This window comes from Falco rusticolus, chromosome 9 (assembly GCF_015220075.1).
Source record: "Falco rusticolus isolate bFalRus1 chromosome 9, bFalRus1.pri, whole genome shotgun sequence".
NCBI lineage: Eukaryota > Metazoa > Chordata > Aves > Falconiformes > Falconidae > Falco > Falco rusticolus.
This window is the reverse complement of record NC_051195.1, coordinates 50,049,934-50,067,350: the sequence shown is the minus strand read 5'-3', so window position 1 is coordinate 50,067,350 and position 17,417 is coordinate 50,049,934. Positions and strand designations below refer to the sequence as shown.

Here is a 17,417-nt window from a genome sequence, read left to right as displayed (position 1 = left end):
AAATGGAGGGGTTGAAAGTTATAGCTTAAGAGTCTGAACGCTGCTCCTTATTCATTCTTTCATGTGAGACCATACCTCAACCCATGAAAACCCACCAACTTGTATCTGTACATTAAACTCTGCATGAGGGCAGGGCGCAGCCCCACATTCCCCGCCGCCCCCCATGCCTGGGGCTGCCCGCCGGCAGGTTCCCTCAGCCGTGCCGCCGCCCGCCGGTCCCGCCAGCCTCCCTCACGCGCCCGTTCCCGCTCCTGCCCCGCGCCAGGCACGGCTGCAGCGACCCAGCACCCCTGCCTCCGCTAACGCCCCTTCCCTGCCTGCATTCCACGGCCCTCTTCCAGGTCCTGCCCGGCCCTCGCCACTCGGGCCCTGCCGCTGAGGCGCGGGGCGGCCGTGGCGGCGGTCCCCCGCGCCTCGTCCCCTCAGGCCGCCTCGTCCCCTCAGGCCGCCTCGTCCCCTCAGGCCGCCTCGTCCCCTCAGGCCGCCTCGTCCCCTCAGGCCGCCTCGTCCCCTCAGGCCGCCTCGTCCCCTCAGGCCGCCTCGTCCCCTCAGGCCGCCTCGTCCCCTCAGGCGGCGGTAGGCGACGCTGGGGGGCGCGCAACCTCCGCAGCCCCACCCTGGCCCCGCGGGGCAAGGCGGGGCGGGGCGCGAGCGGGGCGGCGGTACCTCTGAGGGGACGGCGGCGGCAGCAGCATCTCTGAGGGGACGTTGTCGTTGTCGGCAGCTCTGAAGGGACGTTGGCAGCGGCTATGACAGACCACGAAGCGGCAGTCCCGCCTAAGTCCCGGCGGGCGCAAGGTAATCATGGTAGGGGGGAGTGGGGACGGGGGCTCTCCCCAGGGGTCGCTCCGAGCCCGGGCGCGCCTTCCTGTCTCTCCCCGTTTTTCCGTTTTATTTTATTGAGTCGCTGAGGAAAGTTTGCAGATCCTTCACCAAAGTTAACCCCGCGGAAAGAGCGAGGAGCAGTGCTGCCTCGCCTCCCGGGCAGCGCTCCGCATGCCTCGGCCCCCAGCAGCTCCGCGGGCCCCGTCGAGGAGGCCGCCGCCTCCCCCGGAGCGGCCCCCAGCGCCCCGGGGGGCCCCGCGCAGGCCGAGCCCCTCAGCGGCTTCCCGGGCTGCGGGGCGCGGCGGGGGGCGCTGGCCGACGGTGCCGCCGTTCCCGCCTCGCATCCCCTCGGAGACGGCGCACGGAGGACTGAGGAGCACGGCTAAGAGCTGGCCCCAGCTGCGTTAACTTACGGGATTTCTGTTGGTTTGTTTCCTGTACGGTAACTCGGATCACTAAGGGGAAAGCGAAACAAATGATTAAGAGCAGAGTCAACAGAAGTAATCCCTGGGGCACTGCACCAGTAAATGAGAACAGAAAGAATTTGGGGACTGATTGATTACACCATCAGTGCTTTTCACTTGAGCGGAACGGTAGATAAGTGTGACTGAAGAAAAAAATAAAATATATTTCCTCAAGTGGGGCATGAAGCTATAGTTAATTTTCACTTCCTATCTATCTAGTATCGTTATTCTAGCGGGTTTTGACCTTTCAGTTGGTAGGTGTTGGGTGTAATCCGGGTCAGGAAGTTTTAGAGATGATGCACTGAAAAAATACAAGTGTCTGTCACCACAAGCTGAAGGGTTTTCCTGTTACTTGCATCGTTCAGAAACAGACTACAGAACAGTCACGGTTTATTTTACGTTATTGTTATCTGCCATTGGAGATGGAAATATATTTATAAGATCATTTTAAATATGAAGGCTTTGGCTAGGTAATCTGAGTTGTTGTATAAATAACCACAGATCTATCTGGGCCCTGTGCCTAATGGCACATGCTAGTTCTTGTATCCGTGGAGAGGATCTGCGTTTCATTCTGTGAGTATGTTAGTTATTAATACCTAACAGTGGTTACTCTGATGCTGACCTTGTCTGGGACTCTGCAAACTTTTCAGTTCATGTGCTACTGAGGTTGTTCTGTAGTTACTGTGTGAGGTGTTGTTTTGGAGGCTAAAGCTGGCTACCAATTTTTTTTGTCATAAGTTTCTGTATTCTGGTTATTACATGTAATAATTTTGGCTATTTCCCATGTGAAATGCTTTGAGAAGCATCTGAAAAGACATTTAGTTCTCATTGAAAGTAGTATTCCTTATTATTCCTGATTGTTTGCTAATTAGCAGTTGAATAACTGTCTTGGAAAAACACCTTCAGTCATTCTTGGACAGTGGACCGAGCAGCACAACAGTGGAGATCTTTATCTAGTGTTGCTTGCCTTGTTTTCAGTCCAGTTGATCCTTCATGCGTGTTTTGGTTTAAATCTGGTAGGTTGTTTGCACACTTGTGGGAGAAGGTCCCTTCCTCCCGTAAGGGACCTGGGGGTCTGGCACATTTTTGCTCTTTGACAGTGATGGGCTTGTTCGGATTGCATAGTGGAAGAAAATTAATTGCAAATGCAGTGTATGCCACACCTCAAGCAGTAACGAGAACTTCCCCCTTCTATCTCAGCCTCCAGCACTAAGTGTTTATTATAAATTGTTAATACAGTTTGATGATCCAAGTGATAATTTATTCTATCTGAAGAATAGACTATTCTATTTTGTAACGGCTAAAGTAACGGTAACTGTTCTGGTCAGCTTTAAAGGGATTGAAGGGTGATTCAGTTAATTTTTTTTTAATTATTCTTTCTCCTTGTGGTTTATTTCCTAAAGAGGTATGTAATCTGTTGCAGACTGTCCACGAGTAAGACTTCTTTGATTAAGTTCCAGGTGTGAATTTTTAATATCTTGATACTAAAAAGCAAGAATGTCACAAGTATTTGAAATGAAGCTGTAAACAGAGTGTTTGGCCCTTTAGAAAATCAAGCAAGAGGGAACTGAAGCTGAGTTGCTAGAGTTACCGCATGTTAAAAATGGACTTCCAGCTGTTGGTGCCTCATCAGCATCTGTAGCATGGAGAACTAGTTCATGGCTAAATTATAATTAAGCCTTGCAACTCTTCTATGTCAGTAGCTGGTTTTAAATCATAGCTATTTGCGATAGCTGAAGTTGGAAAGAGAGGTTATTAAACATTTGTATTTAATAAAATATTAAAATACTAATACTACTTATTTTCAAGTTGCTGTGATTTACTTCCAGGCTTTCTGGTTTTTTATAGTTCATATTCCTATGTTTAATTGTGCTTTTTCCAGACTGAAATTGGTAATTTCTTTGCAAATTTGAAATCCCTCATTGTTAGGGGAAAAAAAATTGGCTTTGTTCCACATGTGCTGCCTTTAGCATGTTATTGCAACAGCTAATTGCATATATCTCTCTGCTCAAAAAATGCTAAGCACAACTCTGTCTCTAAGAGAAAAGACGATGGTTGTGAATTGCTTGAGATTAGAATCAGGTTTTGCCTTTAATCAGAGGCCTAGGCAGTAGCTGGTGTCTGTGTGTTCAATCCCTTCGAATGATGCCATATTTTGCAATTCCCTACTCTAATTGAAATAAACTTGAACCTTTAAAACCTCTTCAGGAAAATTAAAAAAAAAAAATATATATCTAAAAGAGCACATAATATCTGGAACATGGAATTTGAATGTTAGTGATAGCACTGGGTGAGCCTGCAACACCCTTATTTTGAAAGTAGTTTGACTTTTAATTAATTGAGTACCAGGGTGTATTTTCCCCATTCTTCGTTATCATGCTGGATCTCCAGGCCTGAAGGGATCCTCTTTGTTAATGTGAAATGATCCAAAGTTATGATGTACCTGACGTGGCTGCACATGCATATGATAGTGCCATAGAGGATGACTGTAGATTGATGGAGTAACAAGATTGGGTGGAGGTTCATCTTGTAATGAAACAAATACTGTCTTCCTACAAGGAAAGGAAATAAACTAGGAGATATTAGTGATGTATTTTGAAATATTACAAGTCACATGAAAAGTTGAGCAGGACTGTTAAAAGCAGCAATGTGCTACGGTGCAGATGCCTTCAAGTTGCACAGTTGCTCAAGAATTTTTGCTTTTTTTTTAATTGTTTGCCTTGATTTGCTTGCCAACAGCCTGCTATCAATTCAAGTTGTGGTCTTGTCTGCTTTTTAACTTCCAAGAAAATTTCAGTGGAGTGGTTAGAGATGGTGGAGTTGGGCTCGTTCTGGCATAGGTGGGACTTTGAGCATCTTTTCACGACCAACAGAGTAGTTGAAATGGACTCCATGTCTTCATCACTATTTCTTAATATAAATTATTCCTATCATTAAAACTAGTTCTGCAGTTAATAGTAACAGATGCAATACAGTCATCAATTTGGCATTTTCTTATCTGATTATATTTTCTAGGCCTTGTCTCCATAAGTCGTAACACCTTTAAAGTGAGGGACAGCTCTCAACACCAATAGTGATGGAGAAAATGCTGTGTACTCTACATTTTTAACATGATCTTAAGTTTTAGGTGGTGTCTTTTTTTAAGCCATTACATTGTTTTTCTCATTGCTTTTTCAGCAGCTGCGTACATTACAGTATATTAATATTTAAATATATATCCCCAGCAATTATTGTTAATAATCATGCATTTGTTGTATGAGAAACATTTTGGTTTTGTTGATGGTTTTGGTTTGCTGGGATTTTTTTCTTTCAGAGGAGTAAATTGCATTTTTCGTTTTTGAGTTTGATTGTATAATGGTATCAGAAGCATCACATGGGGGGTCTGGCTTAGGGAGAAGCAAAACCCAGTTCTCTAGTTCCCAGGCAGAAATCTCACTACAAAACCATTTTTCCTTATTTCTTACTCCAGTTCTCTTTGGCTAATCTTGAATGCTACAGATGTAGCTAAGAAACAAAAGACAAACTTTTTATTTGTGCTTTGCCTCTGCATCAGAAAATATGCTGGAAGTCTGTTTTCAGTAATTCTGTAGTTGTTTTGTGGGGACTTAGTGAAAAGATTTATCTTTGAAATGTTCTTTGACACTGCCTGCCACAAAGAAAGATATTTATCTCTATTAAAGGGTTCACATATGTGATGGGTGACAGAGGGCTGGGAAGCAGTATACTGTAAGCAGCACTTAGTGAGGTGTAAAACCTCTTTTTTTCAGCACATTGGGTGAGCAGAGATACACATCATCTGCAAGAGGCACATCTGAGGCTGCACTTTATACCAGCACCCTCCCTCTCTGCCAGTCTCATTTCAGTGCTGTTGAACTAGCTGCTATTTAGCATCCGCTGTCAATAAGCGTGACTGAGAAATCTGGCAAGGATGGCCTGTTGATGAAGTTATCAGAGTCCTGTGAATGAGATCTTAAAAAATTGCAATAAGAAAGCTCATTCCACAGATGCCAAGCATGTTTCTTGTATTTCATACAGTTTTTCACAAGACAGCATCTCTCTCGCTTTTTGTATTGTGAAATACACCACATTGCGGGACAATCATTGTTGCTAAAGAAAGTGTGCACTTACTCAGTTTTGAAATTATACATTGTGAGTTGTGACTTCTAGCTTCATGTTCAACAGGGAAGCAAATGGATATTTATTTTTTTTCCATGCTGTAGTTCTGTAGAGCAGGTAGATGGGTGATGGTGAAGATGATGTTAAACTGTAGAGTAGAACTGAAGCAGGATCCTCCTCGGCTCCTTTAGGTTATAAAAGTTGTTAACTAAAAGAGAGAAGGAGGCTTTTCCTCCTTATCAATGTAGATTGTGAATACTTTTTATGGTTTTAGGCTGACTAATACTTGGTTGCTAAATGAAAGGTAATGTTGGCTAAATGAAAGGTAATGCTCCCTTTGGTAATGAGTTTATAGGTGTTGCTTAATGCTTACAGCTGCTCAGTACCGCTATATTAGGTAATGCCTTTCCTTGACTTTCATAAGTCCTGGAAATTACTTCTTTAATCTGATATTTCTGTTATTTAATAATAAACCTGTGGGGCAATATATTTAGGTAACTTTCCATAGAGGAACTTTAAAATGACACATGATATGATGTGGCCCTGAGGGTTATTATACTGGTGTGTGACATGGATATAAATTATAGATAAGATAGCCAACCAGCTTCAGAAGCTTTGAGTAATGTTACAAAGTTCAAGATACTGTATGAGACAAAAACTGATTATCCTCCACCACCTCTATAGTCAATCTTACTTGAAAGCTAAGAGTAGCTCTAAGACCCACCATCAGTGAAAAATAGAACTGGAAACTGCAGTGTTGGTTCCCAGTTATTTTGCTGACTTCTATGACTTGACTTCAGTCAAATATTGTGGATCTAAATTTGCAAAATATATACTGTTATTTGCTATTGCTCACTTTCAAGGTTAGCGATGTCTAAGGAGTGATCTGTCTCCATTCTCTATCCAATGTGTACCACTGCTAATGCTGAGTTCACTTGTGCGCACAATAAAATGCTTAGTTGTGTCCTGGTTATTAAAATCAATGGATATTTTTTCAAAATCAACACTTTGCTTTATAATGAAGTGGGTTCTACTTAAAATAACTGGTTAGGGTGGAGACTGAGACTTGTATTTTATAACTGGCCAGTTTTGTTTTGTAGTTTGAATTGTAGGTGTGTTTGGTGAATACAGAAAACAAGTCATTATGTAATTCCAGGTGGAACTAAAGTAAAACTTCTAGATTCTTTAATGCAGTTTCTTTCTAAACAAGCTGGTAAATGCAGTCCATTAAATAACAGGAGTCCAGTCCTTCAACTATCTGTGGGATTGATCAAGTCAGGATAACATTTGCATATTTGCAGCACTGTAAGGGAGTATGTACAGTTCAGCAAAATCAGGGAGTGTGCTCCTGAAGCAACATTCTTTCATCTAAATGTGAGAACTGTGTTTTTCTGAGCTTTGTGGGTGCTACTTGACACTTCATACTTTTGGTTTTTTAAAGGATGGAATGAGAAAGATGAATGCCAGTATCTCCCCAGTAGGACTGCGACGCTTGTGAGTGCTCGGTTTCACCCTGGGATGTCCCCACTTGGCAGTGGGCTCCTGGCAGCCTGTTAGGAGTCTTAGCTGGCAGGATAAGAAACTTCCTATAGCTTTATGAATGCTTCCCAGCACGTCCGCAGTTTGTTGCTATGCATTTCTTTTTTTAGCTGTGTAGTATTTGAAACCGCTAGCTCTTGTTATTTGCTGGGTCTGGAAATACCTTCAGTTGGTGTCATTTCACAACGGAGAACTATCACATTTGTTTTCTAAGCATAAGGAGTCTTTGGCCAAGAAGTGCTTTATAGAGACTTTATTTCATGTCCGGCAAATCTTGCACCGTATCTTATCCTACTTCCTAGATACAACAGTTCTGAGAATTGTGATTTTCTTAGATCTGCACCTATGACAGCTGGAACATAAAGCAAATTCTAAATGTCCTGTCACTGGAGTTGGTAGACTATGGGGTATTTGCTTCTAACTCATTAAGCAAGTGTTCCTCTGACTGACTTAGACAATAAAAGAACAGGATTTCTACTGGGGCTGACTGGTCATTCTGCTAGAGAAAACTGGGGAAGAAGAAGTCATTTGAGACCCTATACTTAAATGTTAGCATACTTAATTCTGCGTAAATGTTACTTGGACCACATTCTGCCCTCAGCTATCTTGCTGCAGTGGGTTTGCATGGCAGGGTTTTGGTAGTGGGAGGACTACAGGGGTGGCTTCTGTGGGAAGATGCCAGAAGCTTCCCTCACATCCAGCAGCCAATGCCAGCCGGCTCTGGGATGGACCCGCCACTGGCCAAGGCCAAGCTAATCAGCAACAGTGGTAGCGGTTCTGTGATAATATACTTAAGAAGGGGGAGAGGGGGTGGAAATCTGCGCAAAAAATTGCAGCAGTAGAGACGAGTGAGAATATATGAGAGCAACAACTCTGCAGACACCAAGGTTGGCAAAGAAGGAGGGTGAGGAGGTACTCCAGGCACCAGAGCAGAGATTCCCCCTTGCAGCCCATGGTGAAGACCACAGTGAGTCAGGCTGTTCTGCTACAGCCCCTGGAGGTTAACAGTGGAGCAGATATCCACCTGTAGCCCATGGTGGACTGCACACTGGAGCAGCAGGATGCCCAAAGGAGGCTGTGACCCTGTGCACAGCCCATGCTGAAGCACGTTTGCTGGCAGGACTTGTGGACCCATGGAAAGAGTTGCCCAGGCTGGAGCAGGTTTGCTGGCAGGACTTGTGACTTTGCCGGGAAACCACGCTGAAGCAGCCTGTTCCTGAAGGACTGCACCCCATGGAAGGGACCCACGCTGGAGCAGTGTGTGAAGAACTGAAGACCACAGGAAGGACTTGTGTTGGAGAAGTTCATGGGGAACTGTCTCCCATAGGAGAGACCCCATGCTGAAGCAGAGGAAGGAGTGGCAGAAACAACGTGTGCTAAACTGACCACAGCTCCCGTTCCCTGTTCCCCTGTTCCCCTGTGCTGCTTGGGAGGAGGAGGTAGAGAAATCGGGAATTAAGTTAAGCCCAGGAACAAGAGAGGGGTGGGAGAAGGTGTATTTTCTGTTTTAAATGGTAATAATTTTCCCCAAGTCGCATCTGTTTGTTGTTTTTTTTTTTTTAACGTGACAGCAATTCCTGAGTGATCTCCCTGTCCTTATCTACCCACAAGCCTTTTGTTGTGTTTTCTCTCCCCGTTTAGTGAGGAGGGGAGTGATCGAGCGCATTTGATGGGGACCTGGCATGCAGCTGGGGACAAACTGCCACATTTGCAACTTCTAGAGACTAGTGAAAATGAAAGCAGAATTTGGCTTTTAATTTGGTTTCTGATCTAAACCTAATGAGTTTGGCTGGAGGAGTAGTGCTAACAGTGGTTTACTTCAGGAATAGTCAACATAAATATCCAGTTGTAGGCGCTTTCTTTAACAGGCACTCTTGCTTTTAAAAATGTGAAAAGTTCTGCTCTTTTCTTGCAGATGATGCTGATACTGGCCTTGGTTTGTGCGGATGGATTCTGGTGATCACTTCACTTTTTTTCACTATTATTACGTTTCCTGTATCAATCTGGATGTGCATAAAGGTAAAGTTGTTCACTCCTGGGTTGGATTAAGACTTTAAGCAATGCAGAAGCTTCCTAGTGTTTATTATTGTTCTTTATTTTATTTGTTTGTTTTAAACACAAATTAATCTCATTCTGCCTTTCTTGAAGTGTAACAGACAGTTATAGCAAACCCCAATATTTCAATGCATTGATCTTCAAAGCAAAGAAAAAAGTGCTATTATACTGTTTAGTCAAAATTATTTTTGTGTTGATGTCTTTATTAAGTCTACCCAGTTGTCATTAGTATGTAAGATTGTTTGGAAGATCAGAGTAATTGCAAGAATGCATAATTACTCTAGGAGGACTGATTTTTTTTTTTTTTTTTAAGAGATCTCTCCCTATATATGTATGTGTATAAATATGATGTAAATATAAATATATGTGTGTACATGTATGTGGCTGTATGTGACAGATTTGTAGAGATTGTGTTATCTGTGGTCACTCTGAGCTTGATGTTCTCAGTTTCTAGACTGGAGGAAGTAGCTCCTGCTTTGTTTTGGCTAACATACCAGAATTAAGAGCTGGAAAACCCCCTGCTGGGTCACATACACTGCACTTGGCTTTGTTGTTGCCAGGATATTCCTGACGGCTGCTTCTAGTGCTTGGTCCTGCGCAGATGATGTGCCTTGCTTCTGCTGTAGCTTCTGCTTTTGATAGATGGTGCCACAGTCTGACTAGTATTTATTGCGGACTGTTGTCCAGCTTGTTCCTTTTGCTGCTTGGGTTTTTGACAGTGAACGTTAGGCTAAGATTCTCAAAAGCAGCCAGGATAGAAAGGTATTTACATTAGAGACTCAAGACTGTTTTAGACTAATGTATGTGTAGTTTGGAATCCATCATACAGCTTCTGGAAACTCTTGTGTGACATCCAACGTTTATTACAGATTATAAAGGAATACGAGCGAGCCATCATATTCCGACTTGGACGCATCTTAAAAGGGGGAGCAAAGGGACCAGGTATGTCTTGGAGAGCATCCTTAATATTTGTTCTAATTAAGTCATCGGCAAATTAATAACTGTCTAGAGACATTGCATTAGACTGGCAAATGGATTTCTCAAGAGTTTTGTAACTTCCAGTAAGAGGATATGTTACTTTATATGGAGAAGGTGGTAAATGAATTATCTGTGAGCCTTACCCAGATCTCCTTAGTTAATGCGTGGTCTTCGGATAGAATCAAAAGCACAGAATATAAAGACAGGAATAATGGTATCAAATGAGCTATTTTCAAAAAGAAGTTTAGTATGTCAGCTAAAACCCAAATGGTCTGAAAGCCTCAGTATTCTTCAAAGATATAGAAGCAATTAAATTATGTGATAGTTTTGAAAAGTTTCCTATGTACATTAGAAATTCTGATGAGATCTGAAAGAATGTTATTTTCAGCTGTTGCTCCTGCTGCTCAAAGTGACGGGAAGGGCAATAACTTCTTTCTTCATTTTCATCCAGATTTTGCAATACTTCTGCATTGCTGTAAAGTTGCAAGAATTACAGTGATCCACCAGAAGAAAGAGGTTGACAGTTTCTGGTTGCCGGAATTAGGCCCCACAAGTAACTGTGGGGAACAAATTTTCCAAAGTAACTGTTAACAGTTCTGGGTTTCTTTTTTCCAAATGTTAAAGATCTCTAAATAATTTAGTCCTGAATAAATTGAGGTTTCTTAGCATACTTTTTTGAAAATCTTACTCTGGTTTAAAAGCCACTAATGAACATGCTGCTGAGCTCATTACAGAGAGTGCTATACAGCTACAGTGGTTGGATGTAAGCTTATTTCAGTAGCAAGTTTCATCTGTTTTAATGACCTATTTTCACATCTTCTTGAATGATTTTTTTTGTCCAGGTTTGTTTTTTGTCCTGCCCTGCACAGACAGCTTCATCAAAGTTGATATGAGGACCATCTCTTTTGATATTCCTCCCCAAGAGGTGAGTTTGCATTTGCCTTTGTATCTGCTAAAGTGTTTTTTGATATTTTTTTTTTGCACTTTCTCCTTTTTCCCTCTTGGTATTGTGTGGCATTTAGTTTTACTGTAGATTTCTTGTGCAGGTTCTGTGTATTCTGAGAATACATACATCCTTTGGTAATACCATTCTGTAAGAGAAGATCACTGGAGGAAAACAAATGACGCTGTCCTCTAAGGACTAGATAAGATAACTTAATACTGTCTAAGAGCTAGAATGGGAGGGGTTTGGAATGAAGGCTGCTGGACTGCATGCAACATTCTGTAATTGTTTCTGTGAAATCTGGAAGATTTCCAGAAGCAGCAGTGATCCTGTGCCAATTTATCTAGATATATGCACTAGCTAAAATAATGGGATGAAATTATTATATACATCAAATGTTATTAATAGCAACTCAGAGTAATGGTCTGCTCCCTTCTGTGAGTTTTGTGTGCATGTTGCTTCTATGTCCTGCCGTGTCCAGGAGCAGGAGGAAGATGTACCACACCTAATGTCTTCTGATGTCCTTCAGTTTGGAGGTCCTAAAGAACAAAAAAACCCCTTCTATTTCTAGTCTGGTTTTCCTTTGACATCTTAATTTTTTAGCAGAAACTCTCCACAGTATTAAGCTAGCTAAACTCAGTGATGCCAGCTCAATGGATAAGAGGATAATAAAAAACAACTAGCCCTGTAAAAATAAGTTAGTGAACAATTGTATGATGATGATTATAACTGTCACCCTCATGTATCTAGTGTATTTTGGAAGACAAAGATGCTTGACGCAGCCTGTCTGGTGCATCTGTTTCCTGTCATATTTGCTAGTCGGTTTATTGCTCATCATTAGTTGTAGATTTAGACAAATGGCAACTGTCATGGTACACTCTAAAACGTAATTGGTAGAAACCTAATCACTGGCAGGCAAAATGTGCTTGCAGCTGCTGATGTGCCATTAGTGAAAACATCAGTTCTACAGGGTTTTTTTGACTTGATTAAATTAAGCTTATGGATTTAGGTTTGTTTGTGTTCTGTAGGTAAAAGCAGAAATATATTTTTATTTGCACAACTTCATTTCTGTGCATGTTACTCATTCTTCATTTATCTTAAGCTGTTATGAAAAGCCTGCTAAAATAGGTAGTTTGGGGAAGGACAGAGCAGGTAAGTCTTGAAGTTTAAGTAACTCGCATCTCTCTGTCTTCAAATAACGTAATAGTAATTGTCTAGCATGGAATTAGGACACCTCTTCTTATGGTCATATGGCATACTTCAATCTCTTTTTAACTTAACTTTAAAATATAATTAATATTAATGCTTCTTTCTGGTGTACCTGCCTCTAAGCCTTCAAGAATATCTGTCTTTATCTTTGCAAGTACATCCTTTGCTTAAGATACAAGTGTTAAATTCAGTATATCGCTTGAATCAAGCTCTGAGGATGTTCACAAATTGGATTTCCTCTGCAACTTGTCTAGAAATCACCACATATTCATTTAGTAGCACAAGGTGGCAATCACAGGTACCTCCAAGGAGGACAGTGAACTTCTGGATAGTAACAGCGATATTTCTAATTAAACGTTGAAGTAAGGCTGACATCCATGCAGTGGAAATACATCAGGCCCTTGGGACAGGAAAAACCAATTTTTTTAAGTAGCTAGATGTACTTCAGTGAAACCTTCCAGTCTTTTCTAAAATATCTCATGGGCATGGCTCTCTGTCTCTAAGCTTCATTATACATTAACATATTTTTTCACAAAGCTTCTGCAGTTCTTCAGAGTTAACTTACACAGCTGTGCTGTGCTAGAGTCTCTAGTGTTGGCCATTCCTACGCTATGGAATAAGCAGTAATTGGGAACTGCCTTCAGCTACAGTCACACCTGTGGTATGGCAGAGTGTCTTTTGTGTTGGTTCTTTGAAAGTGCAGCTGAAATACACTCCCTCTTGTCTTGCCTGCTTTTGCATTTGTTTTATAAACCAACGCACCTGCAGAGTTAAGTCTTGCTAAATCAATAGTCTTGTGACTGAAGTTAAATACAGGTAAAAATCTAATGCGTCCTGTATTTCCAATGATACTCGTTATTAGCCTTTTCTCTGTACAGAACCAACAAATGACCCTCTCTCATCAATGTTTCCAGTACGTGCTCCTAGAGTGCTTTAACCCATTTTGAATGTAGTGGTCACATATCCCCATCGCTGCATTTAAACAAAATAACTTTGAGTGCTCATGTTCTTGGAGCCTTTTTCTGTTACCTCAGTCCTTCACTGCATGCCTTTTGCGTTCCTGTACAGTCAGTCTGCCTCTTACCCATCTGTAATGATGAGCCTCACTGAAATATAGCGGGGGTACCTACCTGGTTGTGATGCATTGCTAGTTTCAGAATAAGAGGTTAAAGTTTCCCAGGTGAAAGAGCATATGTATTTTGGTGTAAATTATTTCTGATTTTTTTTTTTCCTGTCACTTGTACAAATTGCAGATCCCTCTGTGAATTTGAAGGAGTTAGAAATAACATTATGGCAAAGCTAATGGAATATATTTTTCCATGAGAAGTGTTCTAATCCCATAGTTTGCTTTGCAGAGCTGTACTGGAAGGTTTGTGCAGCTGTACATAGACATATTCACATGCAGCATGTGCCTGTAAGAACTTTTGTTTTCAAGACAGTTTGAAAACATCTGTTTTACCATGGAAAAACTAGGGATTTTGTCAGATAAAACAAATACATAATTCTTATTATAATTAACCATATACTTACCAAATTTTAATATGCTTTCCTTGTTGTTTTTTAGATCCTGACCAAGGACTCTGTGACAGTTAATGTAGATGGAGTGGTTTATTACAGAGTTCAAAATGCCACCCTTGCTGTAGCAAATATCACAAATGCTGACTCGGCCACCCGTCTTTTAGCACAGACTACTTTGAGGAATGTTCTGGGGACCAAAAACCTTTCTCAGATTCTCTCTGATCGTGAAGAAATTGCGCACAGCATGCAGGTATGAGCAGCTTTACCTAAGCAGTCCATCAAACAATCAGTTAAGCAGCAACCCCATGGATAACTTGCAGGCCAGGATTTATTTTACCTTCCAAGTGATAAACCAAGTTGTGATTTGAAGCTTTCGGCAAAATGCTATCACGAGCTATTGGGATGGCATTCTGCAGAATAAAAATGAGTGACTAAAGTAATGACGGACCAGTGGAGCTCGCAGGTGGGAATGAGGGCTACAGGAGAGGAGGGCTTCCCTGGATCATTGTGCTGTTGAGGGAAATTATGCCACGGAATTTCTTCAATATATTAATCAAGCTCTAAGTTTTTTTGTTAGTTTAAAAGTTACACTTTTATAATTATCAAATGACAATGTAAACACTGAAGCCTTTAAAGTCCAAAAATTCTAAGATAATACATTTGGCTGATTGGTCGTCCTTCAAATTGGGATGTTATTTTGCAGCCAGGTAGATGGCTTAACTTAATTGTCTTGCCTTATATAGGCCACACTTGATGAGGCAACAGATGATTGGGGCATTAAGGTGGAACGTGTGGAGATCAAGGATGTGAAATTGCCTGTCCAGCTGCAGAGAGCAATGGCTGCAGAAGCAGAAGCTGCCCGGGAGGCGAGAGCTAAGGTAATAACATCAACATGTGGGTTTGTTGGGGTTTTTTTTCCTTCATGAATAATTAAACGTGGTGATGTAGAAGATGAATATTCTCAGCCAGATTGTGTTGTAGCAAATAGGAGTGCAGGGCGAGGTTTTTGTGGATTTGTCTGGGTGCTTGTTCTATTTCATTGTGGTTCATGTGGGTGCAGTTTCCTTCAAAAACACAGAATCTCAGTTTTTTTCGACGCTCCAAGAACAAGTCATAAACAGAACAATGTCAAGGCTATTAGCTGGAGCCTGCAGTGAATTAGAAGCCAAACTTACTTCCAGATTTTGCCTGACTAGCCCTGATTTTAGGCAAGTGCTTTGTTTTCTGTTTGTTACTGCATATGAGAAATTAACCAGCTTGTTAATACTTTTGTCACCCTTAAGCTGACCAGTGATCAGTTGGTCATGAGATCTTTTTCCCTTCTGAGGTGGGAGGTGATACTAAATATTGAAGTTTGGAATAAAAATCCTCAGGGACAGTTAGAGCTGTGCTTTTCTAGGAGTAAGCAAGTTAGCTGTCTCCCTTAGTGTTCTGTGCCCTGTGGTTTTCTCCTCTGGTGATTTGTTAATCCTGTCTTGAAAACTTAAATTTTACCTCCATAGATGCAACTGTAGATTCCCTTTTTAAAAAATAAACAAACAAAACCCCCTTTTTGGTAGACTAAACTGATAGATGGGGGTTTCTGATAGGTGTTAGTGGTTTGTTGAGCTGCCTGCCTGTAGAAAAATGGAACTTGCATTCGAAATACTAAAAGTCTGTCTTGGCAGAGGGAAGTTTACCAGAGTTCATCTAATGGCATGAAAATTACATCTAATCTTATGTTGTTTGTCTCACACAGGAATGATTTTTATGCACATAATATGACAGATTTTCATGTCCACCATTAATTAGGAGTTTCATTAACTTTAACCTGTGTTTAGGTTATAAAATTTGGGGTTTATTTTCATGGGAAATAAATGCTAAACTGAATTTCATTAGACTTTTCAGCTGTCCATTATTGAATGTGAAGCTGGTAGTACACCCAGGAAAAGATCTTTGAGTCTACATTAGTGCTTCAAGTATTGACTTCTGCCTTTATTTTTTTAAGCTTAATTACTTTGTGATTATTTTTTACTATTATTATTTATTCTGTTGTTTCACAGAATATTGTGCCCTTGCAAGTAGAACTCTGTAGGGAAATAGGCACTTGCGTGTGCTGACACATATGTAAATTGCTTCACCAGTAACTTACCTGTTGTAACAGTGCCACCCTCCAGTCCAGCCATCCTTTACAAATATTTGGAAAACTTTTCTGTTGTCCCCATGCAGAAGGGCCTTTCCTGTACAGAAATCTGTTCCTAATGAGCTTATACTTAAAAAGAAAGAGGGAATAAACAGGTATTTCCCCAGTAAGAAACAAGCCATTCCTCTGTCAGGCCCTTGTAGATACAGAAAAATACAGATTTAAGTATATGGGGAGTTTTGAGAGGCAGTGCTGAAAGAAGCACAAAAGCAGTTTTTGAAAACAAGTGCACGTGTTGCATTTTCAAGACATGGTGCCAGCTTTTGTCATCTGGCATCCTGATACTGAAAGGGAGGAAGACACAGGGCCTTGAAAGTGCTCAGGAGTAGCCTATGTCTGAGCGAGAGAAAAGGCAGAACTGGTGAAAGAATGTGGTGAGGGAAGGTCACATGATCAAAGTGAGAGCAGTGGCTTTGGTATATGACATACGGATGAAGTCATCCTACAGATCTCTAATTACTGCACCGGAATTAACTCGGTTTTATCCATGTTTCTTCCCCAGGTAATTGCAGCTGAGGGTGAAATGAATGCTTCCAGGGCCCTGAAAGAGGCGTCCATGGTTATCACGGAGTCCCCTGCTGCTCTTCAGCTCCGATATTTGCAGACTTTGACTACTATTGCTGCGGAAAAGAACTCCACCATCGTCTTCCCATTGCCCATAAATATGCTGCAGGGCATCATGGATGCAAATCACTAGGGGGAGAGAGGAGAAGGTTTGGGGTAGGGTCTGGGGGGTTTTGGTACAGTGAATGCTTGCAACAGTGAATTCCCTGTGTGTTACAGCTTGTGGTGTTAACAAAGCAGATTTGCCTAGGAACCTATGTTATTATACTAAGTGTGTTTTAAAACTAAAATGTAATGTTTGTGACTATATGACGAGCGAGGGGAAGCAAGCAGCCGACTCAATATGAGTCATAAAGCAAGCTTCGATTTATTACGGCGCGATTATGTCTTATATACAGTTCCAGTTAATTATGCCTACTAGTCATCTGCTGATTGGCTAAGCTCTAAAGGGTTACATTTTCATACGTCCTCCTACTTGCGGTTTCTGCGGATAGCTAGCTACATATTTTTTTTTCCTCTCTTGTCTACGCGAATTCCTCAAAGTTACTTAGAACATTAGGCACAAGGTCAGTGTTTTTCTCAGCTTCCTTATCAGCATGCCTCAGCATAGCTGCAAGGCCTGCTTCAGCTAACTTTCGCTAACTTTGTTTCACAAAGATCTTTAAGGGAGTCATGGCCATGATCACACAGCCATTCTGCAACAACTATAGACAATCCAAATATTTGAAATGGAAAACCTCTCGAAATGAGTACAAGCAGATGGTGGTCTTAAACAAGCATGTATCCATACTGTCCCGGATGGGACACCTTTAATCTATACCCTTCTGTTTTCAAATAGTGTATAAAACGAGCTGTGCTGAGGATGACATGCTCCAACAGCTGGAAAGAGAAGTATTCCTTTTAATAAATAAATGGGTCTGTTGCCCTGCAAGGGAAGTGGAACAGCCTTAACTGTTCTCTTGGAGTGTGGCTCTGTGGGTTAAAGTCAGCAGATCACTGTCGTGTGGACTGATTCTCTCGCTTA

General features: G+C 41.6%; 1 protein-coding gene across 3 annotated transcripts; it reads left to right on the top strand.

The window, feature by feature from the left end:
* Positions 1 to 648: 648 nt before the first annotated feature.
* Positions 649 to 16,702, top strand: STOM (stomatin). Of its 3 annotated transcripts, none has more exons than XM_037399591.1 (7): positions 649 to 807; positions 8,860 to 8,963; positions 9,869 to 9,941; positions 10,820 to 10,902; positions 13,694 to 13,897; positions 14,391 to 14,525; positions 16,332 to 16,702. In XM_037399591.1, exons 1-7 carry the CDS (start codon positions 750 to 752, stop codon positions 16,524 to 16,526), a joined length of 852 nt encoding a protein of 283 aa, XP_037255488.1. In that variant the 5' UTR covers positions 649 to 749; the 3' UTR covers positions 16,527 to 16,702. The 3 variants fall into 3 exon arrangements, with proteins under 3 accessions (XP_037255488.1, XP_037255489.1, XP_037255490.1); XM_037399592.1 differs by having other exon boundaries at positions 650 to 798; XM_037399593.1 differs by lacking the exon at positions 649 to 807 and adding an exon at positions 2,729 to 2,749.
* Positions 16,703 to 17,417: the final 715 nt, after the last annotated feature.

Coding starts and splice junctions, on each gene's coding strand:
- STOM (XM_037399591.1), top strand. CDS start 750: ATGACAGACCACGAAGCGGCAGTCCCGCCTAAGTCCCGGCGGGCGCAA. Junction 8,964..9,868: donor CAATCTGGATGTGCATAAAG/GTAAAGTTGTTC, acceptor CGTTTATTACAG/ATTATAAAGGAATACGAGCG. Junction 13,898..14,390: donor AAATTGCGCACAGCATGCAG/GTATGAGCAGCT, acceptor TGCCTTATATAG/GCCACACTTGATGAGGCAAC.